Source organism: Pongo pygmaeus, chromosome 15, assembly GCF_028885625.2.
Source record: "Pongo pygmaeus isolate AG05252 chromosome 15, NHGRI_mPonPyg2-v2.0_pri, whole genome shotgun sequence".
Lineage (NCBI taxonomy): Eukaryota > Metazoa > Chordata > Mammalia > Primates > Hominidae > Pongo > Pongo pygmaeus.
In genome coordinates, this window is record NC_072388.2 from 87658436 (window position 1) to 87683240 (window position 24805).

Consider the following 24805-nt stretch of genomic DNA (forward strand, 5'->3'; position numbering starts at 1 on the left):
TGTATCGAAAACAGGAAACAGTGGAATGTTTTCTTGGGTGTCTGAGTTTTCAATGAGAATTTTTAAACCTGTGTTTTCATTTCAATGCTGATCTAAAAATATTAATATGAGCAGTTACCTAAGATCACCAGGAACTGAATACCACAATATCATTTCAGTGCCGTATTTCAAATTTATCTTTATGTTCATGTTGGTGCCAGAGTATAATATATAACTTAATTTGTGAATTAAGAAATAAATGCTGCCAGATAACAGTGACTCGCACCTGTAATCCCACCACTTTAGGATGCCGAGGCAGGAGGATCACTTGGGTTCAGGAGTTTGAGACCAGCATAGGCAACACCTGGAGACCCCATCTCTACAAAAAAAAATTTTTTTTTAATTAGCCAGGCATGGTGGCATGTGCCTGTGGTCCCAGTTACTCAAGAGGCTGAGGTGGAAGGATAACTTGGGTCTGGGAGGTCGAGGCTGCAGTGAGCCATGATTGCATCATTGCATTCCAGCCTGGGTGACAGAGAGAAACACTGTCTTGAAAAAAAAAAAAAAGAAAGGAATGCATTGTATCTGGACTTGATATATACATTTTATTTCTGTGTTAAGGAAAAGCCTAATATTTTACAGTAGTTTGAACAGAGGGAAGTGATAAAAGAATTAAGTACTTGCACAGCACACAGTAGCATAGGTACATAGAATGCCAAAGAATCTGTTGGCCAGACCCAGTGGCTCACAGCTGTAATCCCGGCACTTTGGGAGGTCGAAGTGGGCGGATCACGAGGTCAGGAGTTTGAGATCAGCCTGACCAACATGGTGAAACCCCATCTCTACTAAAAATACAAAAAAATTAGCTGGGCATGGTGGTGCGCGCCTGTAATCCCAGCTACTCAGGGGGCTGAGGCAGGAGAATAGCTTGAACTCGGGAGGTGGAGGTTGCAGTAAGCCTAGATCGCGCCACTGCACTCCAGCCTGGCGACAGAGTGAGACTCCATCTTGAAAAAAAAAAAGAAAAAAAAACTTAATATACATAAGCAGCAAGTAAATACCAATTTTAAGCAGAAAACCAATGATGCTGATGATTTAAAATGCACATATATTCTGCTATGAAAGCAGAAAAAAGAATTTGTATGATTTCGTTTAAAAAAAAGTCATTCATTACATTAAATCAATGGTGCTTAACTTTATAAGTGTAAGTATTTTCTATTTAATTGGTTAAAACAACTTAAAGTTTAAAGCTGTAACTATAAAGAGTTTGTATTTACTGTTAATAGTATATATTTAATTAAAAATAGAAAAATTATTGAAGTTAATATTGGGGATAAAAGGAATGTGTCTCTCTTTTGACATAGGGTTTTGCTTTGTCACCCAGACTGGTGTGCAATGACATGACCACAACTCACTGTAGCCTCCAACTCCCGGGCTCAAGCAATCTTCCCACCTCAGCCTCCTGAGTAGCTAAGACTACAGGCATGTGCCACAATGCCTGGCTAATTTTTTTCTCTGTTTTGTAGAGAGGACGTCTTGCTATGCTGCCCAGGCTGGCCTGAAATGCCTGGCCTCAAGTGATCCTCCCACCTCAGGCTCCCAAAGTACTATACTGGGATTATAGGCATGAGCCACTGTCCCCAGCCAAGACGTTTCTTGTAAAAGGGATATTCATATTAGTCAATATTGAAAAACACTATAGGATATGATATATAACTTAAGGTATGGGATTATAAATTACAATACTTAAAAGCTATAGATATGAAACATAATTCTGAACCTTTCATATTACAACATTATGTATTACATATGTACAATTAATAACAATGAAGTGCTATGACAGGACACTACCTTAACCATTTCATAATTTATGATCATTAGGAAAGTTAAAGAAAAACACATACTTTAGTAGGATATCTAAATAACTTCACAAATCCCAAATCATCCCCGGTAGCTAGAACCATTTTGTCACTGGTGAGGCAAGAAGCAGTTACATCTGTAACTTCTCCAATTACTGGCCAAATTCCTTCACAGCATAAACCAAGTACACTTGTCCATGATGCCCAAGCAATTTTTTCTACCTAAAAACGAAAAACAATGCTGTAAGTTTGGATTATCCAAACCTAAAATATTAACAACCAAAATGTAAACATTTTTCTTTGTAATTATGTGTGTCACAAGTAAAATGAAAGTTTTAATGAAAAAATAGTTAAATTATTAGTTGTCTTGGTTTTGTAACTCCCCAGAGCCTACTAGATGCTGCAGAAAAATTTTAACATAGCATTATTCAGAATATAATTACATATCCACTGTGTGTTCCAGATGCTAAGCATACAGTGTTAATAATAAAACCGTTTCTGACTTTAGGATAATCAAGTATGATTCTTACAGTTCATGTTTAAATTTCTAATAACGCATTATAAGTATGTTTTCCAACTAACCCTTACTAGAAATTTAGAACTTTTACTTATGGTCCCTCCCTTCATTAAGCCACTTTCATGTTAAATGTGTTAAGCCTCTCTTCCTAGGCCAAGATGAAAAAAAAAAAAAGGCTAATATTGTCAGGCACAAAATGCAACACAATTTTTCTTATTTTGTTTTGTTCTTTTTTTTTAAAAAAAAAGCAAAAACAGAAATCTGTCAACAAACTTCTTAGGCATATGGATTCCTAAGGACATGGCAGATATGCAATACTCCAATCTTAGATGGCATGTCTTCTATTTGCTATTTCACGCTTCTTGTCTTTTGAGGAAAGCAACTGGAGCACAGCTAGCCATGCAAGTGATTTATTCCTTTTTTTTTTTTTTAAATACAGGGTCTCACTTTGTCACCCAGGCTGTAGTGTAGTGGCATGAACATGGCTCACTGCAGCCTCTGCCTCCTAGGTTCAAGCAATCCTCCCACCTCAGCCTTCCAAGTAACTGGGACATGCCACCATGCCTGGCTAATTTTTTGTATTTTTTTTGTAGAGATGGGGTTTCAACATGTTATCCAGTCTGGTCTTGAACTCCTGAGCACAAGCAATCTGCCTGCCTCGGCTTCCAAAGTGTTGGGATTACAGGCTTGAGCCACCATGCCCGCTGACTCCTTTTATTAATATAGTGTTTCTTCCTTCACCCATGTATTCTGACTCAATAAACTCAAGAATATCCAATATTTTAATAATTTGAGAACAGACTTCACATGTAACTAAACGACAGAAAGTAGGTATCAGTTTTCTAGCCACTTTTATTCACATAAACAACACTGCAAGCACCACTATTGTCCTACCTCCACACTGGGGATGGTTTGTTTTTTCCCTCTGGGGGCTTCAAAGAATAATTGTTCCTTAGCACCAGTGTTGACCTGTAAAAGCTTTCCTTCAAAAAAATTTTTAAAAATATTTACACATATAAAGTACATACAAATATATATACCATCAGTATGATGTTTAAGTTTTATGAGAAAAAATCAGCTTAAATATAAAAACCATTTTCTGCTGCAGTCAACTTATACTAAGAATATTTTATTTTTATAATTCCATATTATTAAGTAACTAAATTCATAAGTGGTTTGATTTTTGCATATGTATATACATAAAAATGATTTCTTTGGTTATGCATATGTAAAAAATTCCTAGAAACAAATGTTAAAATATTTTTTAAAGTGTATCTGTTTAACCATATTTAGAAAAACTTTATGATGCTCAATTTATATAGTTGAATACAATATAGTTGAATACATGAAACAATAACATCCTTAAAAAGACAGTATTTGAAATACTTAACATTTATCAAACATATTAAACTCAGTCATATGCCATGCATTCTGCTAAAATACAAACATACTCATTAAGTTCTTTATGTTATATGATTATGACTCTTTTTAAAGATATATTTCATATCAAACAATGAGAAAAATGACTTTAAAATCTTCATTAACATTTCTTTTTAAAAATGTATTTCATTTTTTTTTTTAGGAATGGGGTCTCACTCTGCTGCCCAGGCTGGTCTCAAACTCCTGGGCCCAAGCAGTCCTCCAGCCTTGGCCTCCCAAAGTACTGAGATTACAGGCATGAGCCACCATACCTGGCCAACATTTCTATATTCTATTTATATCAAATTTATATGACAAAGATCAAGACATCTTCACAACAAAATTAGCCAGGCATGGTGGTGCATGCCTGTAGTCCCAGCACTCAGGAGGCTGAGTTGGGAGGATCACTTAAGCCCAGGAGGTTGAGGTTGTAGTGAACTGTGATTGTACCACAGCATTCCAGCCTGGGTGACAGAGTGAGACCTGTCTCAAAAAAAGAAAAGAAAAACGAAAAAGAAAAGTCTCAACTCTATAGTATTCATCTTCAGATGTAAAATAGTAAAAAATAATTTTGAGAATAATGGTTGTTTTTTCCCAATTCTTTTTAACTCATCTGTTGAATCACTTTTCTGTTTCTCTAATATAGCTATACTAAATCAAATGAAACTTTTATCAAATATTATTTAAAGTCTTACCTCTAATATCCCAATCAATATGGGTTATGTAACTGGTAGCTCCTTTGCATATTCCTACTCGTTTACTACTCATTACATTGTATATATCTATAAAGCTGTCATGGGATGCTACAGCAAGATATTTCCCAGAACCTATAATAGAAACATATTTGCTTGACATTTTCTATCTTTGGAAATACTTTTTTACACTCTGCAACTAGAGTTAATTTTCCTTTTCTTTATGGAGAAATCTTAGTTGTTTCATAAATTATAAGACAGATGTGTTAAATGACAAATGATAACATTTTTCAAGTATATTATACTTAACAAAATAATTTTTTACTGTAACAAATTAGTTCAGTGGGAAGCAAATGTCAAAAACTATGTATGATGTAGTTTTGATACTTCGTATTTAACAAAACTCACTCTAAATTTAGAAAAAAAATGGAACTAAACCAACATAAGTAAATTTTGCCTTAATATTAGTAATTGCTACATTACAGTAGGTTTGTAGTAGATAATGAATACATGGAAATTAACTGAGTAAAATGAGTGCAATTTCAAAAGCATTAAGAATATAACGGCTCCCGCCCTCCACCCTTCAGTAGGCCTCAGTGTTTTTTTTTTTTTCCCTTTGTGTCCATGTGTTCTCATCATTTAGCTCCAACTTATGTGAGAACATGCAGTATTTCGTTTTCTATTCCTGGGTCAGTTCACTAAGGATAATGGCCTCCAGCTCTATCCAAGTTCCTGCAAAGGACATGATCTCATTCTTTTTCATGGCTGCATAGTATTCCATGGTATACATGTACCACATTTTCTTTATCCAGTCCACCACTGATGGGCATTTAGGTTGATTCCATGTTTTTGCTATTGTGAATAGTGCTGCAATGAACATACATGTGTGTGTGTTTTTGGTTTTGCTTTTTTTCTGAGACAGAGTCTCGCTCTGTCAGCCAGGCTGGAGAGAGGTGGTGCAATCTCAGTTCACTGAAACCTCCACCTCCTGGATTCAAGCGATTCTCCTGCCTTAGCCTCCCAAGTAGCTCAGATTATAGGCGCCTGCCACCACACCTGGCTAATTTTTGTATTTTTAGTAGAGATGGGGTTTCACTATGTTGGCCAGGCTGGTCTCGAACTCCTGACCTCAAGTGATCTACCTACCTCAGCCTCCCAAAGTGTTGAGATTACAGGTGTGAGCCACTGTGCCCGGTCTGCATGTGTTTTAATGATAGAACAATTTATATTCCTCTGGGCATACACCCAGTAAGGGGATTGCTGGGTCAAATGTTAGTTTGATTATCAACATTCAAAGCCTGAATTTTAAACAGGTTGTTGGGCTGGGGGCTCATATCCGTCAGCTCATTAAAATTTAGCACTGGTGCCCTCTCCCTCTCCCTCTCCCTCTCCCTCTTCTTCAGTCTCCCTCTCCTTCTTTTTTCGGTCTCCCTCTGTTGCCGAAGCTGGACTGTACTGCCGTGATCTCGGCTCGCTGCAACCTCCCTGCCTGGGGCTCCTGTGATTCTCCTGCCTCGGCCTGCCGAGTGCCTGGGATTACAGGTGCGCGCCGCCACACCTGAATGGTTTTTGTATTTTTGGTGGAGACGGGGTTTCGCCGTGTTGACCGGGCTGGTCTCCAGCTCCTGGCCTCCAGTGATCTGCCTGCCTCGGCCTCCCGAGGTGCTGGGATTGCAGACGGAGTCTCGCTCACTCAATGCTCAATGGTGCTCAGGCTGGAGTGCAGTGGCGTGATCTCGGCTCGCTACAACCTCCACCTACCAGCCTCCTGCCTTGGCCTCTTAAAGTGCTAAGATTACAGCCTCTGCCCCGCCGCCACCCCATCTAGGAAGTGAGGAGCGTCTCTGCCTGGCCGCCCATCGTCTGGGATGTGAGGAGCCTCTCTGCCCGGCCGCCCCATCTGGGAAGTGAGGAGCGCCTCTGCCCAGTCGCCCAATGTCTGGGAAGTGAGGAGCGCCTCTGCCTGGCCGCCACCCCATCTGGGAGGAAGTGAGGAGCGCCTCTGCCTGGCCGCCACCCCATCTGGGAGGAAGTGAGGAGCGCCTCTGCCCGGCTGCCCCATCTGGGAAGTGAGGAGCGCCTCTGCCCGGCCGCCACCCCGTATGGGAAGTGAGGAGCACCTCTGCCCGGCCGCCCCGTCTGGGAAGTGAGGAGCGCCTCTGCCCGGCCGCCCCGTCTGGGAAGTGAGGAGCGCCTCTGCCCGGCCGCCCCGTCTGGGAGGAGAGGAGTGCCTCTGCCCGGCCGCCCCGTCTGGGAAGTGAGGAGCGCCTCTGCCCGGCTGCCACCCCATATGGGAAGTGAGGAGCGCCTCTGCCTGGCCGCCCCGTCTGGGAAGTGAGGGGCGCCTCTGCCCGGCCGCCCCGTCTGGGAGGAGAGGAGCGCCTCTGCCCGGCTGCCGCCCCGTCTGGGAAGTGAGGAGTGCCTCTGCCCGGCTGCCACACCGTCTGGGAGGAAGTGAGGAGCACCTCTGCCCGGCTGCCCCGTCTGGGAGATGAGGAGCACCTCTGCCCGGCCGCCCCGTCTGGGAGGTGAGGAGCGCCTCTGCCTGGCCGCCACCCCCTCTGGGAGGAAGTGAGGAGCGCCTCTGCCCGGCTGCCCCATCTGGGAAGTGAGGAGCGCCTCTGCCCGGCCGCCACTCCGTATGGGAAGTGAGGAGCGCCTCTGCCTGGCCGCCCCGTCTGGGAGGTGAGGAGCGCCTCTGCCCAGCCGCCCCGTCTGGGAGGTGAGGAGTGCCTCTGCCCGGCCGCCACCCCGTCTGGGAGGAAGTGAGGAGCACCTCTGCCCGGCCGCCCCGTCTGGGAAGTGAGGAGCGCCTCTGCCCGGCCGCCCCGTCTGGGAGGTAAGGAGCGCCTCTGCCCAGCCGCCCCGTCTGGGAGGTGAGGAGTGCCTCTGCCCGGCTGCCACCCCGTCTGGGAGGAAGTGAGGAGCACCTCTGCCTGGCTGCCCCGTCTGGGAGATGAGGAGCACCTCTGCCCGGCCGCCCCGTCTGGGAGGTGAGGAGCGCCTCTGCCTGGCCGCCACCCCATCTGGGAGGAAGTGAGGAGCGCCTCTGCCCGGCTGCCCCATCTGGGAAGTGAGGAGCGCCTCTGCCCGGCCACCCCATCTGGGAAGTAAGGAGTGCCTCTGCCTGGCCGCCACCCTGTCTGGGAGGAAGTGAGGAGCGCCTCTGCCCACCTGCCCCATCTGGGAACTGAGGAGCGCCTCTGCCCAGCCGCCACACCGTCTGGGAAGTGAGAAGCGCCTCTGCCCGGCCACCCCGTCTGGGAGGTGAGGAGCACCTCTGCCCGGCCGCCCCGTCTGGGAGGTGAGGAGCGCCTCTGCCTGGCCGCCACCCCGTCTGGGAGGAAGTGAGGAGCGCCTGTGCCCGGCTGCCCCATCTGGGAAGTGAGGAGCGCCTCTGCCCGGCCGCCCTGTCTGGGAGGTGAGGAGTGCCTCTGCCCGGCTGCCACCCCGTCTGGGAGGAAGTGAGGAGCGTCTCTGCCCGGCCGCCCCGTCTGGGAAGTGAGGAGCGCCTCTGCCCGGCCGCCCCCTCTGGGAAGTGAGGAGCGCCTCTGCCCGGCCGCCCCGTCTGGGAGGTGAGGAGCGCCTCTGCTTGGCTGCCACCCCGTCTGGGAGGAAGTGAGGAGCGCCTCTGCCCGGCCGCCCCGTCTGGGAGGTGAGGAGCGTCTCTGCCCGGCCACCCCGTCTGGGAGGTGAGGAGCGTCTCTGCCTGGCCGCCCCATCTGGGAGGTGAGGAGCGCCTCTGCCCAGCAGCCCCGTATGGGAAGTGAGGAGAGCCTCTGCCCGGCCGCCCTGTCTGGGAGGAAGTGAGGAGCGCCTCTGCCCGGCCACCCCGTCTGGGAGGCGAGGAGCATCTCTGCCCGGCCACCCCGTTTGCGAGGTGAGGAGCATCTCTGTCCGGCCGCCCCGTCTGGGAGGTGAGGAGCGCCTCTGCCCAGCAGCCCCTTCTGGGAAGTGAGGAGCGCCTCTGCCCGGCCGCCCTGTCTGGGAGGTGAGGAGCACCTCTGCCCAGCCGCCCTGTCTGGGAGGTGTACCCAACAGCTCCGAAGAGACAGCGACCATCGGGAGCGGGCCATGAGGACGATGGCAGTTTTGTTGAAAAGAAGGGGGGGAAGTGTGGGGAAAGGAAGGAGAGATCAGATTGTTGCTGTGTCTATGTAGAAAGAGGTGGGCATAGGAGACTCCATTTTGTTCTGACTAGGAGAAATTCTTCTGCCTTGGGATGCTGTTGATCTATGGCCTTTCCCCTAGCCCCGTGCTCTCTGAAACATGTGCTGTGTCAACTCAGGGTTAAATGGATTAAGGGCGGTGCAAGATGTGCTTTGTTAAACAGATGCTTGAAGGCAGCATGCTCTTTAAGAGTCATCACCACTCCCTAATCCCAAGTACCCAGGGACACAAACACTGCAGAAGGCCGCAGGGACCTCTGCCTAGGAAAACCGGAGACCTTTGTTCATGTGTTTATCTCCTGACCTTCTCTCCACTATTATCCTATGACCCTCCCATATCCCCCTCTCTGAGAAACACCCAAGAATGATCAATAAATACTTCATAAATTTAAAAAAATAATAATAATAATAAAAGAATATAACGAAAACAGTTATCCAACCCTTTTATATCACAAATGAGGAAACAAAAGCTCAGAGAAGCATCCTGGCTCAAATCACACAGAAAATTCAGTAACAGAATTGGCACTAAGACAGATATTCGCACCAATCTAACAACAGGGCTTTTACCTCTTGCTACACTGCCTCTTCTAGTAAAAAAGTTAAGTTCTGAGATAACATAACAGTTAATAAAAATTATACATTGATACATTTATACACTGCCAGACCCAAGTTAATACTCAAATACAATTTCAATGGATCTTACCAGGTGAAAATCGAATATCTGAAATCATATCTTTTCTGTGATGAAAAGACACAAGATCCTCTAGAGTATCTGCATTTGCCATTAAGAAGCTTCCATCGTTGAGACCTACGGCTAAAGCTTTACCATCAGGAGAAAAACAGCAACACCTCCCACCTGAAAGAGAACGAGTATATTAGGCAATTTTCCCTTTTTTCTAATTTAAAGTATGGGCCAGGTGTGGTGGCTCATGCCTATAATCCAAGCACTCTGGGGAGCTGAGGCAGGAGGACTGCCTGAGGCCAGGAGGTTAAGACCAGCCTGGGCAACATAGCAAGACCCCATCTTTGCCAGTAGGCAGAGTAGGGGAAGGGGCAAGGGGCAAAGGACAAGGGGCGAGGGGGAAGAGAGAAGGGGGAAGAGAGAAGGGGGAAGGGAAGACAGGTAAGTAAGTAAATAAATAAATAGACAGGCATGGTGGCACACACCTGTAGTCCTATTTACTTACAAAGCTGAGGTGGGAGGACTGTTTGAGCCCAGGAGGTTGAGAGTGCAGTGAGCTATGATTGCACCACTGCACTCCAGCCTGGGTTACAGAGTGAGACCTTGCCTCAAAAAAAAAAAAAAAAAAAAAAGTATTTGCTAAAAAGATTGCCTCTTTATTACGGCCTCAAATCAATATTAAAAAGGAGTCAAGAGATACAGATAAAGTTTTCTATAGAAGTCAATGGTATGGAATTCTAAGCAGGAATGAAACTCACTTCTGAATACAACAAAAGCAAGTACTGATATTTACCTTAAAAGAAATTAAGTTGATGAAAAAGAATGAGAGATTTTAATTAACATAAAAAGCCAATGATATACGTGGAAGTTTTGCAGAGTAGGTTTTACCTTTGTAGCTTCTTTCCAAAAATACAGAAATTTAAGAAATAAGTCATCTTTATAAAAGTAATTTTTTTTTGAGATGGAATTTCCCTCTTGTTGCCCAGGCTGGAGTGCAATGGCATGATCTCAGCTCACTGCAACCTCCGCCTCCTGGGTTCAAGTGATTCTCCTGCCTCAGCCTCCCAAGTAGCTGGGATTACAGGCATGTGCCACCAGGCCTGGCTACTTTTGTATTTTTAGTAGAGATGGGGTTTCACCATGTTGGTCAGGCTGGTCCCGAACTCCTGACCTCAGGTGAACCACCTGCCTCAGACTCCCAAAGTGCTGGGATTACAGGCGTGAGCCACAGCACCTGGCCTATGAAACTAAAATATTTTTAAAAATCTGATAATAGGCCATTATTAAAGGTAGGAAGATACATCTATATATATGTTTCAGAACCATATATGAAATATTTTATTATTAATGATAAAATTAATATCGTTCATTAATGTCATTAATGATGTTAACATTAGTAAAAATAAGGGTTAGTGCTGCATTGATAAACACAAAAAAGGGCTTACCCTAACAGCAAAGGTTGCAGCAAACATATTCAAAAGCCCTAAGGATTTTGGTATCTTGTATGAAATTTGATGAGGAAAGGACAGGGTATATACAGAATGAAAAGTTATAGCATAAGTTGAGAACAAGTAGTTATTTAATTATTAAGCATACATTGGAAATGAAGAAATCTAAGATGTGATTTCTCAGATTTGAGAGTCAAGAGATGATGATGACCTGGAGCAAGGCGGCAGCAGTGGAGGTGATAAGAGGAAGGATTTGGATATATTTCAAAGACAGAGCTGGCAGAACTTTGACCAACTGGATGTGGGGTGAAAGGCGTCAAGGGCATGGTTTTGCTTGAGTGGTGATGCCATTTACTGAAATGGGATAAACTAGAGGAGGAACCAGTGCTTAGTTCTGTACAAATTAAGTTAAAGATGCCTATGAGAAGTTCAAGTGAAGACATGAAGGAGACAATTTAATATATGAATCCTTTTCAGGAGCTGCATATAACGTTTGTTATATGTATACCTTTATTTGTGTATATTAACTATTTTACTTTTCTCTCCTTTTTCTCCTTCATATTTTATACAAGTTTGTTGGAGGTTAGCTTTACAATTTTGTGTTAAAAGAATATAAGACCTAAATTTGAGAATAGCGTAGGTCTTCTCTCTTTAGGGGTGAGAACTACTTCACTTGTACCAAAGGTAGCTGCATCTCTTTGGGTAGAAACATAAGGTTAGTTCTGTGATTGTACTGAAGTTCAAATGTGTGTATAAAGGTTCATGTGGATCCTGACTAGCCAGAGGGGAAGACTGTGCTGGTTATTAATTTATTGCCTCTCAGTTCCAAATCTGCCACTTTGGGCCTCACAGACTTTTTTGCTAGCTTGCCAGTAGAGGGAGCTGGAGAGACACTACAAGGCCAAAACAGAAGTGACTCCCTTCCTCCAGTGTGCTGTTTTACCAACAGAGCCAGGGCACTGGCATGAAGGGGGCTTGATAGCATTCACCAGAGTGGCAGCCCCAACTGCCTCTTCCAGCAAGTTTCTCCACCATCACTGTAATGGCTCTAACGATTTAGCTGCAATTTGCAGACTTCAGTAAGATTCTCTGGCAGGAGTCTTCACAGTTCAATGATTTTGCCCTAGGTTAAGCTCTTCAAGCAGTGGTTCTGACCATTCAGCTCTGGCCTGCTGCCTCTGGCAAGCTTCTCCTTCACCAAGTGACTACTCTCACTGTTCCACTGAGGGCTGCACCCTCTAGAAAGCTTTCTTGCCACAAGCTCACTGAATGTTCTGGTGGCAGCCACACCATTTCCAAACAGGTCTGAATCGCCTTTAACTTGTTCACTCTCCCTTAGTACTAGGGTTGGTAGCTGCTTTCTATGGTGGCTACCTCTAAGGCTTTTTCAGTAGGTAATCACTTTTTGCTAGTTAGCAATTCTTTTTATTAAATTCCCACTGTTCAAATAAGCCTTGTAGTCTCGTCTTCTGACTGGACAGTGACCGACTGAATCTAAAGTGTGAGTGTACATATGAAAAGAAAAGTCCGGAGAGAAGCCCTGGAGCAGTCCTAAATGCAGAGTGCAGGAAGAAGAGATAGAGCTAGCAAAGGAAACAAAAAAAGGGAGTCAGTGAAGTAGAGAAAAGAAACAGACACGCACGGGTTCCAGAGACAAGTGAATAAAGTATTTCAGAAAAAAAAAAGGGAATGATAAATTGTGTCAAAAACTGCTGTGAGGTGAATACACTGAGAACCAGGAAGTGATCAACAGATTGGCAGCAGGTTAAATGGACAAATAGGGAAAAAAGCCTAATTGGAGTGGGTTATGGAGCTACTGTCATGTGAACACACACAGAAGGGCGCCTCAACTATTTTGAGGAGTTCTGCTACAAAAGAGGGCAGAGAAACAGAACAGTAGTGAGGTCAATTATCACAGTTCCCTGTTTTACTCAATGCTTATTCTGCTGGTTGGGTGCAGGCATAAAGCAGGTAGAAAGTTGAGTTTAAGCAAAGATTAATATAGTAAGTATCCTTTAAAATTCATAGCTGAGATCATTGAAAAATTAGAAACATTTTCTAGTTATCAAAATTAAAAGGGGAGCAGAAAACCAGAGTAAAAAAGCCACATTTGAAAGGGGAGGGGCCAAGAAAGCCAACTAGAAACAGCTGTAGTCAGAGGCTCCCACCAAGAAGACCGAAAACGGCAAGTGAATCCTGCATCAGCAACTGAGGTATCAAGGTCCTCTCATTGGGACTGACAAGGTGGTTGGCATGACCCATGGAGAGTGAGGAAAAGCAGGGTGGAGCGACAGCCCACCTGGGAGCCATGACAGCCCACCTGGGAGCTGCACGGGACAAGGGGAGCTCCCACTCCCAGCCAAGAGAGGCAGTGAGTGATTGTGCTGTCCTGCCCGGGAAACCACACTTTTTCCATGGATCTGTGCAACCGGTGGATCAGGAGATCCCCTCCGTGAGCCCATGCCACCAGTTCCTTGAGTCCCAAGCACAGAGCTGCACAGATTCTCAGTGGCCACTTAGCTACAGACTGCCTAAGACTACCAAGTTCCTGGGGGAAGGGACGGCCGTCATCACTTTGGCTGTCTGCTGCCTCAGATGACTGAGCTCCCTGGGGGAGGGGCAGCAGACATCACTGCAGCTCCAGTCTGCCATTTCTCCTCTGATGGTGCCTGGGAAAACAGACAGTTCAGACCCAGGAAGAATTCACCACAGTGCAGCACAGAGGCTGTGGCAGATGGTGGCCAGACTGCCTCTTTAGGTCGGACCCTGACCATACCCCCTCACTGCGCGGGGCCTCCCTGCAGGAATTTCAGCAACTCCAGCCAGAGGTTTGTGGACAGAACTCTGATCTCCCAGGGACTGAGCTCCTGGAGGGGAGGGGCATCCGTGGTCTCCATGGATCAGCAGACTTAGTCTTTCCCTCTACCAGCTCTGAGGAATCTGGGCAGTCAGGACAAGTGGGATTTCCCCCAGTGTAATGCACCCCCTCTTGCCAAGGGTAGTCAGAGTGCTTCATTAAGTGGGTCCTAGATCCTGTGCCTCCTGACTGGGTGAGACCACCCCAACAGGGGTTGCTAGACACCTTATACAGGGGCGTTCCCACTGGTATCAGTTCAGTGACCCTCTGGGACAGAGATCCCAGGGAAAGGAGCAGGCAGCCACCTTTACTGTTTTGCAGCCTCCACTGGTGACACCTAGAGGTGTGGGAGGGACCCAGGCAAAGAAGGTCTGGAGTGGACCTCCAGCAAACCTCAGCTGGAAGAGGAAGAGGGGCCTGACTGTTAAAAGAAAAACAGGCTAGGCATAGTGGCTCATGCCTGTAATCCCAGCACTTTTGGGAGGCCGAGGCAGGTGGATCATGAGGTCAGGAGTTCAAGACCAGCCTGGCCAAGACGGTGAAACCCCGTCTCTACTAAAAAAAAACAAAAAAAATTAGCTGGGTGTGGTGGCAGGTGCCTGTAATCCCAGCTACTTGGGAGGCTGAGGCAGAGAACTGCTTGAACCCAGAAGGTGGAGGTTGCAGTGGGCCAAGATCACGCCACTGCACTCCAGCCTGGGTGACAGAGCAGGACTCCATCTCACAAAAAAAAAAAAAAAAAAGGAGAAAAAAGAAAAACAAGCAAACAGCAACAACAAGAGCATCAACAAAAAAGTCCCTGCAAAAACCCCATCCAAAGGTCAGCAGCCTCAAAGACTGAAGCTAGATAAACTCACAAAGATGAGATAGAATCAAAGAAAAAAAATGCTGAAAACTCAAAAAGCCAGAGTGCCTCTTCTCCTCCAAATTAACATAACACCTCTCCAGCAAGGGCACAGAACTGGGCAAAGGCTGAGATGGATGAACTGACAGAAGTAGGCTTCAGAAGGTGGGTAATAATGAATTTTGCTGAGCTAAAGGAACAAGTTCTAACCCAATGCAAAGAAGCTAAGAGCCATGATAAAACATTACAGGAGCTGTTAACCAGAATAACCAGTTTAGAGAAGAACATAAATGACCTGAAGGAGCTGAAAAACACAACCAAGAATGTTACAATGCGACCACAAGTATCAATAACTGAATAGACCAAGCAGAGGAAAGAATTTCAGAGCCTGAAGACTATCTTGCTGAAATAAGATACACATACAAGATTAGAGAAAAAAAAAAAAGGATGAAAAGCAATGAGCAAAACCTCTGAGAACTATGGGATTATGTAGAAAGACTGAACCTATGACTGACTGGGGTACCTGAATAGAACAAAGTTGTAAAACATACTTCAGGATATCATCCAGGAGAACTTCCCCAACCTAATAAGACATGCCAAAATTCAAATTCAGGAAATCCAGAGAACCCCAGTGAGATACTCCATGAGAAGATCAACCCCATGATACATAATCATCAGATTCTCCAAGGTCAAAATGAAGGAAAAAAATGTTAAGGGCAGTCAGAGATAAAGTCAGGTCACCTACAAAGGGGAGCCCATCAGACTAACAGCGGACCTCTCAGCAGAAGCCCTACAAGTCAGGAGACACTAGGGAACAATATTCAACATTCTTAAAGAATTTCCAACTCAGAATTTCATATCCAGCCAAACTAAGCCTCATAAGTGAAGGAGAAATAAAATCCTTTTTAGACAAGCAAATGCTGAGGGAATTGGTCACCACCAGGCCTGCCTTGCAAGAGCTCCTGAAGGAAGCACTAAACATGGAAAGGAAAAAGTGTTACCAGCCACTGCAAAAACACACTGAAGTACAAAAATCAATGATACTATGAAGCAACTACATTAAGTGTGCAACATAACCAGCTAGCCTCACGATGACAGGATCAAATTCACACATAACAATATTAACCTTAAATGTAAATTGGCTAAATGCCCCCAATTAAAAGACAGATAATGGCATGCTGATAAAGAGTCACAACCCTTTGGTGTGCTATATTCAAGAGACCTATCTCATGTGTAAAGACACATACAGGCTCAAAATAAAGGGATGGAGGAAAATTTACCAAGCAAATGGAAAGCAGGAAAAAGCAGGGAGTGCAATCCTAGTTTCTAACAAAACAGATTTTAAACCAACAAAGATCAAAAAAGACAAAGACGGGCACTGTGTAATGGAAATGGGATCAATTCAACAAGTAAAGCTAACTATTCTAAATATACATGCACCCTGTTCAGGAGCACCCAGATTCATAAAACAAGTTCTTAGAGACTTACGAAGAGACAACTTAGACTCCCACATAATAATAGTGGGAGACTTTAACACCCTACTGTCAACATTAGATCATCAAGACAGAAAATTAACAAAGATATTCAGGACTTGAACTCAGCTCCAGATCAAGTGGACCTGATAGATATCTACAGAACTCTCCAACCAAAAACAATAGAATATACTTTCTTCTTGGCACCACATAGCACATACCCTAAAATTGATCACATAATTGAAAGTAAAACACTCCTCAGCAAGTACAAAAGAACTGAAATCATAACAGTCTCTCAGACCACAGCACTATCAAATTAGAACTCAAGCTTAAGAAAATCATTTAAAACCACATAACTACATGGAAATTGAACAACCTGCTACTAAATGACTCCTGGGTAAATAATGAAATTAAGGCAGAGATCAAGAAGTCCTTTGAAACCAATAAGAACATGGAGACAAGATACCAGAATCTCTGGGACACAGCTAAAGCAGTTTTAAGAGGGAAACGTATAGCCCTAAATGCCCACACCAAAAAGCCAGAAAGATCTCAAATTGACACCCTAATATCACAACTAAAACAACTAGTGAACCAAGAGCAAATAAACCCCGAAGCTAGCATAAGACAAGAAATAACAAAGATCAGAGCAGAACTGAAGGAGATAGAGACACAAAAAGTGCTTCAAAAAATATTAATGAATCCAGGGGCCAGTTTTTGAAAAAAATTAATAAAATAGATCATTAGCTAGACAAAGAAGAAAAGAGAGAAGAATCAAATCGACACAAAAAATGATAAAGGGGACATCACCACTGATCCCACAGAAATACAAACAACCATCAGAGAATACTATAAACACCTCTATGCAAATAAAATAGAAAATCTAGAAGAAATGGATAAATTCCTGGACACATACACTCTCCAAAGACGGAACCAGGAAGAAGTTGAATTCCTGAATAGACCAATAACAGTTCTGAAATTGAGGCAGTAATAAATAGTCTACCAACCAAAAAGAGCCCAGGACCAGACAGATTTACAGCTGAATTCTACCAGAGGTACAAAGAGGAGCTGGTACCATTTCTTCTGAAACTATTCCAAACAGCTGAAAAAAAGGGACTCCTCCCTAACTCATTTTTTGAGGCCAGCATCATCTTGATACCAAAACCTGGCAGAGATGCAACAAAAAAAAGAAAACTCCAGGCCAATATGCCTGAAGAACATTGATGCAGAAGTCCTCAATAAAATACTGGCAAACTGAATCCAGCAGCACATCAAAGATTATCCACCACGATCAAGCTGTCTTCACCCCAGGATGCTAGGCTTGTTCAACACACACAAATCAATAAACATAATTCATCACATAAACAGATCTAAAGACAAAGACCATATGATTATCTCAGTATACGCAGAAAAGGCCTTCGATAAAATTCAACATCCCATCATGTTAAAAATTCTCAATAAACTAGGTATTGATGGAACATACCTCAAAATAATAATGATAAACCCACAGTGAGTATTATACTGAATGGGCAAAAGCTGGAAGCATTCCCCTTGAAAACCAGCACAAGACAAGGATGCCTTCTCTCACCACTCCTATTCAACATAGTATTGGGAAGTTCTGGCCAGGCCATCAGACAAGAGAAAGAAATAAAGTGTATTCCAATAGGAAGAGAGGAAGTAAAACTGTTTCCGTTCGCAGATGATATGATCGTATATGTAGAAAACCCCATTATCTCAGCCCAAAAGCTTCTTAAGCTGATAGGCAACTTCAGCAAAGTCAAAGGATACAAAATCAATGTGCAAAAATTACAAGCATTCCTATATACCAACAACAGAAAACAGAGAGCCAAATCATGAATGAATTCCCGTTCACAATTGCTATGAAGAGAATAAAATACCTAGGAATATAGCTAACAAGGGAAGTGAAGGACCTCTTCAAAAACTACAAACCACTGCTCAAGGAAATAAAAGAGGACAGAAACAAATGAAGTAATTCCATGCTCATACATAGGAAGAATCAATATTGTGAAATGGCCATACTGCCTCTATTAGTCTGTTCTCACACTGCTATGAAGAAATACCTGGCTGGGTGTGGTGGCTGACACCTGTAATACCAGCATTTTGGAAGGCTGAGGTGGGCGGATCACTTGATATCAGGAGTTCAAGACCAGCCTGGCCAACATAGTGAAACCTTGTCTCTACTAAAAGTACAAAAATTAGCCAGGCATGGTAGCGTGTGTCGGTAATCTCAGCTACTCAGGAGGTTGAGGCAGGAGAATCACTTGAACCCAAGAGGTGGAGGTTGCAGTGAGCTCAGATTGTGCTGCTGCACTTCAGCCTGGGCTAAAAGGGTGAGACTTCTCTCAAAAACAACAACAACAACAACAACAACAAAAACCCTGAGATTTGGTAATTTATAAAGGAAAGAGATTTAATTGACTCACAGTTCTGTGTTTCTGAGGAGGCCTCATGAAACTTACAATCATAGCAGAAGGCAAAGGAGAAGCAGGCACCTTCTTCACAGGGCAGCAGGATGGAGTGAGTACAAACAGGTGAAATCCCAGACACATAAAACCATCAGATGTCGTGAGACTCACTATCACAAGAACAGCACAGGAAAGACCCGCCCCCATGATTGAATTACCTCCCACCAAGTCCCTCCCACAACACGTGTGAATTCAAGATGAGATTTGGGTGGGGACACAGTTAAACCACATCATTCTGACCCTGGTACCTCCCAAATTTCATGTCCTCACATTTCAAACCCAATCGTGCCTTCCCAACAGTCCACCAAAGTCTTAACTCATTTCAGCATTAACTGAAAAGTCCATAGTCTAACATCTCATCTGGGACAAGGCAAGTCCCTTCCACCTATGAGCTTGTAAAATCAAAAGCAAGTTAGTTACTTCCTAGATACAATGGGGGTACAGGCATTGGGTAATACAGCTGTCCCAAATAAGGGAAACTGGCCAAAACCAAGGGGTTACAGGCCCCATTCAAGTCCAAAATCCAGCAGGGCAGTCAGATCTTAAAGTTCCAGTGATCTCCTTTGACTCCATGTCTCACAGCCAGGCCACAATGATGCAAGAGGTGGGTTCCCATGGTCTTGGGCAGCTCCGCCCCTGTGGCTTTGCAGAGTATAGCCCCCTTCCCTGGCTGCTTTCACAGGCTGGCATTCAGTGCCTGCGGCTTTTCCAGGCACCTGGTGCAAGCTGTCAGTTGCTCTACCATTCTGGGGTCTGAAGGATGGTTGCCCTCTTCTCATACCTCCACTAGGCGGTGCCCCAGTAGGGACTCTGTATGGGGGCTCCAACCCCACATTTCCCTTTCGCACTGCCCTAGCAGAGGTTCTTCATGAGGTCCCCGCCTCTGCAGCAAACTTCTGCCTGGGCATCCAGGCATTTCCATACATCCTCTGAAATCCAGGTGGAGGTTCCCAAACCTCAATTCTTGACTTCTGTGCACCTGCAGGCTCAACACCACATGGAAGCTGCCAAGGCTTGAGGCTTCTGATCCGAAGCAACAGTCCAAGCTGTACTTTGGCCCCTTTTAGCTATGGATGGAGCAGCTGGAATGCAGGGTACCAAGTCCCTAGGCTGCACAGAGTAGAGGGGCCCATGGCCTGTCCCACAAAATCACCTTTTCCTCCTAGGCCTCCAGGCCTGTGATGGGAGGGGCTGCCGTGAAGACTTCTGACATGCCCTGAAGACACTTTCCCCATTGTTTTGGGAATTAACATTCAGCTCCTCATTATTTACGCAAACTTCTGCAGCTGGCTTGAATTTCGCCTCAGAAAATGAGATATTCTTTTCTGTCACAGTCAGGCTGCAAATTTCCTGAACTTTTATGCTCTGGTTCCCTTTAAAAACTGAATACTTTTAACAATACCAAAGTCACCTCTTGAATAATTTGTTGCTTAGAAATTTCTTCCACCAGATACCCTAAATCATCTCCCTCAAGTTCAAAGTTCCACAAATCTCTAGGGCAGAGGGAAAATGCCACCAGTCTCTTTCCTAAAACATAAGAAGAGTCACCTTTGCTCTAGTTCCCAACAAGTTCCTCATCTCCATCTGAGACCACCTCAGCCTGGATTTCATTGCCTGTGTCATCATCAGCATTTTGGTCAAAGCCATTCTACAAGTCTCTAAGAAGTTCTAAAGTTTCTCACATTTTCCTGTCTGCTTCTGAGCCCTCCAAACTGTTCCAACCTCTGCCTGTTACCCAGTTCCAAAGTTGCTTCCACATTTTCAGGTATCTTTTCAGCAGCATCCCACTCTACTGGTACCAATTTACTGTATTAGTCCATTCTCACATTGCTATGAAGAAATACCTGAGACTGGGAAATTTATAAAGGAAAGAGATTTAACTGACTCACAGTTCCATATTGCTGAGGAAGTCCCAGGAAACTTACGAACATGGCAGAAGCCAAAGGAGAAGCAGGCACCTTCTTCACAGGGTGGCAGGATAGAGTGAGTTCAAGTAGGTGAAATGCCAGACACATGAAACCATCAGATGTCGTTAGACTTACTATCACAAGAACAGCACGGGAAAGACCTGCTCCCATGATTCAATTACCTCCCACCAGGTCCCTCCCACAACATGTGGGAATTCAAGATGAGATCTGAGTGGGGACACAGCCAAACTATATCACTGCTCAAGGTAATTTATAGATTCAATGCTATTCCCAATAAACTACCATTGACATTCTTCACAGAATTAGAAAAAAACTACTTTAGAATTCATATGGAACCAAAAAAGAGCCCATACAGCCAAGGCAATGCTAAGCCATAAGAACGAAGCTGGAGGCATCATGCTAATCCCACTTCAAGCTATACTACAAGGCTACAGTAACCAAAACATCATGGCCACTAGTATAAAAACAGACACATAGACCAAGGGAATAGAATAGAGATCTCAGAAATAAGACCACATATCTATGCCCATTTGATCTTTGACAAACCTGACAAAAACAAGCAATGGGGAAAGGATTTCCTATTTATTTGTTTGTTTGTATTTTTTCTGAGACAGAGTCTTGCTCTGTCTCCCAGACTGGTGTGCAGTGGCACAATCTTGGCTCACTGCAACCATCACCTCCTGGGTTCAAGAAATTCTCTTGCCTAAGCCTCCCAAGTAGCTAGGACTACAGGCACACACCACCACACCTGGCTAATTTTTGTATTTTTAGTAGATACAAGGTCTCACCATATTGGCCAGACTGGTCTTGGACTCCTGAGCTCACATGATCTGCCCACCTTGGCCTCCCAAAGTGCTAGGATTACAGGAATGAGCCACCACACCCGGCCAGATTCTCTGTTTAATAAATGATGCTGGGAAAACTGGCTAGCCACATGCAGAAAATTGAAGCTGGACCCCTTCCTTACACCTTATACAAAAATTAACTCAAGATGGATTAAAGACTTAAATGTAAAACCCAAAACTATAAAAACCCTAGAAGAAAATCTAGGCAATACCATTCAGGACACAGGTACAGGCAAAGATTTAATGATGAAAATGTCAAAAGCAATTGCAAAAGGCAAAAATTGACAAATGGGATCTAATTAAACTAAAGAGCTTCCTCACAGCAAAAGAAACTATCATCAGAATGATCAGGCAACCTACAGAATGGGAGAAGATTTTTTGCAATCTGTCTATCTGACAAAGGTCTAATATCCAGAATCTACAAGGAACTTAAACAAATTCACAAGAAATAACCCCATTAAAAGGTGGGAAAAGGACAAGAGCAGACAATTCTCAAAAGAAGACATTTATGCAGCTGAGAAACATATTTTAAAAAGCTCAACATCACTGATCACTAGAGAAATGCAAATCAAAACCACATTGAGATACCATCTCACACCAGTCAGAATGGCGATTATTAAACAGTCAAGAAACAACAGATGGTGCTAAGGCTGTGGAGAAATAGGAACACTTTTACTCTGTTGGTGTGAATGTAAATTAGCTCAACCATTGTGGAAGACGGTGTGGCGATTCCTCAAAGACCTAGAACCAGAAACACCATTTGACCCAGCAATGTAATTACTGAGTATATACACAAAGGAATAGAAATCATTCTATTACGAAGATACATGCACACATATGTCCACTGCAGCACTATTCACAATAACAAAGACATGGAATCAACTCAAATGCCCGTCGATGTTAGACTGGATAAAGAAAATGTGGTATATATACACCATGGAATACTATTGCAGCCATAAAAAGTAACAAGATCATGTCCTTTGTGGGGACATGATGGAGCTGGAAGCTATTATCCTCAGCAAACTAACACAGGAACAGAAAACCAAATACTGCATGTTCTCCCTTATAAGTGGGAGCTGAACAATGAGAACTAAGGATACAGGGAGAGGAACATACACTGGGGCCTGTTGGGGGGCAGGGAGGAGGGAGAGCATTGGGATAAATAGCTAATTCACATGCAGCTTAATAGCTAGGTGATGGGTTGACAGGTGCAACAAGCCATCATGGCACACGTTTCCCTATGTGACAAACCTGCACATCCTGCACATGTATCCTGGAACTTAAAATAACATAAAATAAAAAAAAATTTTAAAGCCACATCTGCCCTAACGGCATACGAAACTAGTCTTGCACCTGAACCTCCTAGACAAAACTGGAATTCACGAAGGGACGTACATTAATTGTACTCATTATAGTACTAGCTTTCAAATTTTTACGTTAATTTTAGGTTCCAAAATACTCATAGTGATAATCTAATACCATTATTTCCAAATTTTAAAAAAATCTGATCACTGAATCATTAGCATCCAGATTTGTAAACACGGGTTATATCGTTTTTTAAAAAATTTTCTTCCCTCAAGTTTCACAGAGATAATAAAGGTCAACTAAGCAAAACTAATACTGTGAGAATAATTCTTACTCTAGCTTGAAGACTTTTTGAACACTGGAATATGAACACAGTATTGGTTTCCTAGAGGCTGTAACAAATGACCACAAACTGTGTGTCCTAAAACAACAGAAATCCATTCTCTCACAGTTCTGGAGACTAGAAATCTGAAATCAAGATGTTGGCAGAGCTATGCTCCATTGTGAAAGTTCTTGGGAATAATCCTTCCTTGTTTCTCTCTAGCTTCTGGTGGTTGTAGCAATCCTTGGTGCTCCTTGGTTTATAGGTACATCACTCCAATCCTCTGCTTCCATCATCACGCTGCATTCTCCCAGTGTGTCTGTGTTCCTATATCTTCACATGGCCTTCTTATAAGGACATCAGTCACTGGATTTAGAGCCCAACCAAATCTAGTATGCCTTTGTCTTAAACTGATTATACCTGCTAATACTCTATTTCTAAATGAGGACACATTCACAAGTACTGGGGGCTTAGAAATTCAACATATCTTTTGAGGGGGACACAACTCAACTCACAACACATACAATAGTAATTAATTATAATTTCCTTCTACAAATAATAAATTTAAAGACAATGTAACCTGGAAATGTTTTCTTTAAAATAAATATTATAGCTTGCTATCAATAAAGGGGCTATAGCCAGGCATGGTGGCTCATGCTTGTAATCTTAGCACTTTGGGAGGCCGAGGTGGGCAGATCACTTGAGGTCAGGAGTTCAAGACTAGCCTGGCCAACATGGTGAAACTCCATCTCTATTAAAAATACAAAAATAAGCCAGCCATGGTGGCGCATGCCTGTAGTCCCTGTTACTCGGGAGGCTGAGGCAGGAGAATCGCTTGAACCCAGAAGGCAGAGGATGCATTGAGCCGAGATCATGCCACTGCACTCCAGCCTGGGTGACAGAGCAAGACTTTGTCTCAAAAAATAAAAATAAAAAATAAAAAAATAAAGGTGCTATAGTCCCTACAAAAAAAAAAAACTTTCAAAAAAATGTCCTTGAAGCCATCAAACAAGAGATAGTATTATCTGATGATACAAGAGTCACAGGGAATTTAGAACTGGATTATACTTATCTTTTCACCATTACTCAGACTAGTGTATAGAATAGTGTATAGTATAGTGTAGTGTATAGTAAGGGCCTTTTGGGCTATTGGAAAAATTTGCTCAAAATTAATTACTTTTCAACTCAATAATAATATCATTAATAAACTTTGCTCCTTAAGGTTGCTTTAAAAGAAACATCAATTATTTTATTTCAGTGTTTTATGCTGAAACTTTCTTCATTTTATGAAGTATTTACTTTTAATAATTTACCAATAATTAAAATACTGCACAGCTATACTCATATTATGATTTTGTCTTTTTGTATTTCAATATACTAAACATTAAATTATATATTTAGTTTCACTAATTTTTACTTTAAATTTTTTTGACTCATGAATATCTTTTTTTTTAATTTTATTATTATCACACTTTAAGTTTCAGGGTACATGTGCACAATGTGCAGGTTTGTTACATATGTATACATGTGCCATGTTGGTGTGCTGCACCCATTAACTCGTCATTTAACATTACGTATATCTCCTAATGCTATCCCTCCCACCTCCCCCCACGCCCCACGCCCCACCCCCCAACAGTCCCCAGAGTGTGATGTTGCCCTTCCTGTGTCCATGTGTTCTCATTGTTCAATTCCCACCTATGAGTGAGAACATGCAGCGTTTGGTTTTTTGTCCTTGCGATAGTTTACTGAGAATGATGGTTTCCAGTTTAATCCATGTCCCTACAAAGGACATGAACTCACCCTTTTTATGGCTGTATAGTATTCCATGGTGTATATGTGCCACATTTTCTTAATCCAGTCTGTCGCTGTTGGACATTTAGGTTGGTTCCAAGTCTTTGCTATTGTGAATAGTGCCGCAATAAACATACGTGTGCATGTGTCTTTATAGCAGCATGATTTATAATCCTTTGGGTATATACCCAGT

The 24805-nt window shown here is 43.5% G+C and overlaps 1 protein-coding gene across 9 annotated transcripts in view; it reads right to left on the minus strand.

Moving 5' to 3' along the window:
- Window positions 1-24805, minus strand: part of EML5 (EMAP like 5) — a 209296-nt gene that overhangs the window by 43375 nt on the left and 141116 nt on the right. For all 9 annotated transcript variants that reach the window (XR_010123781.1, XR_010123780.1, XM_063651965.1 and 6 more), the window contains exons 22-25: window positions 9339-9491; window positions 4470-4601; window positions 3250-3338; window positions 1884-2060 (exon numbers count right to left, since the gene is read on the minus strand). Coding sequence is in view for 7 of the 9 variants with exons in the window: in XM_063651965.1 (XP_063508035.1) it covers window positions 1884-2060; window positions 3250-3338; window positions 4470-4601; window positions 9339-9491 (551 nt within the window). In the remaining 2 variants the exon portion in view is untranslated. The remainder of the gene's footprint in view (window positions 1-1883; window positions 2061-3249; window positions 3339-4469; window positions 4602-9338; window positions 9492-24805) is intronic.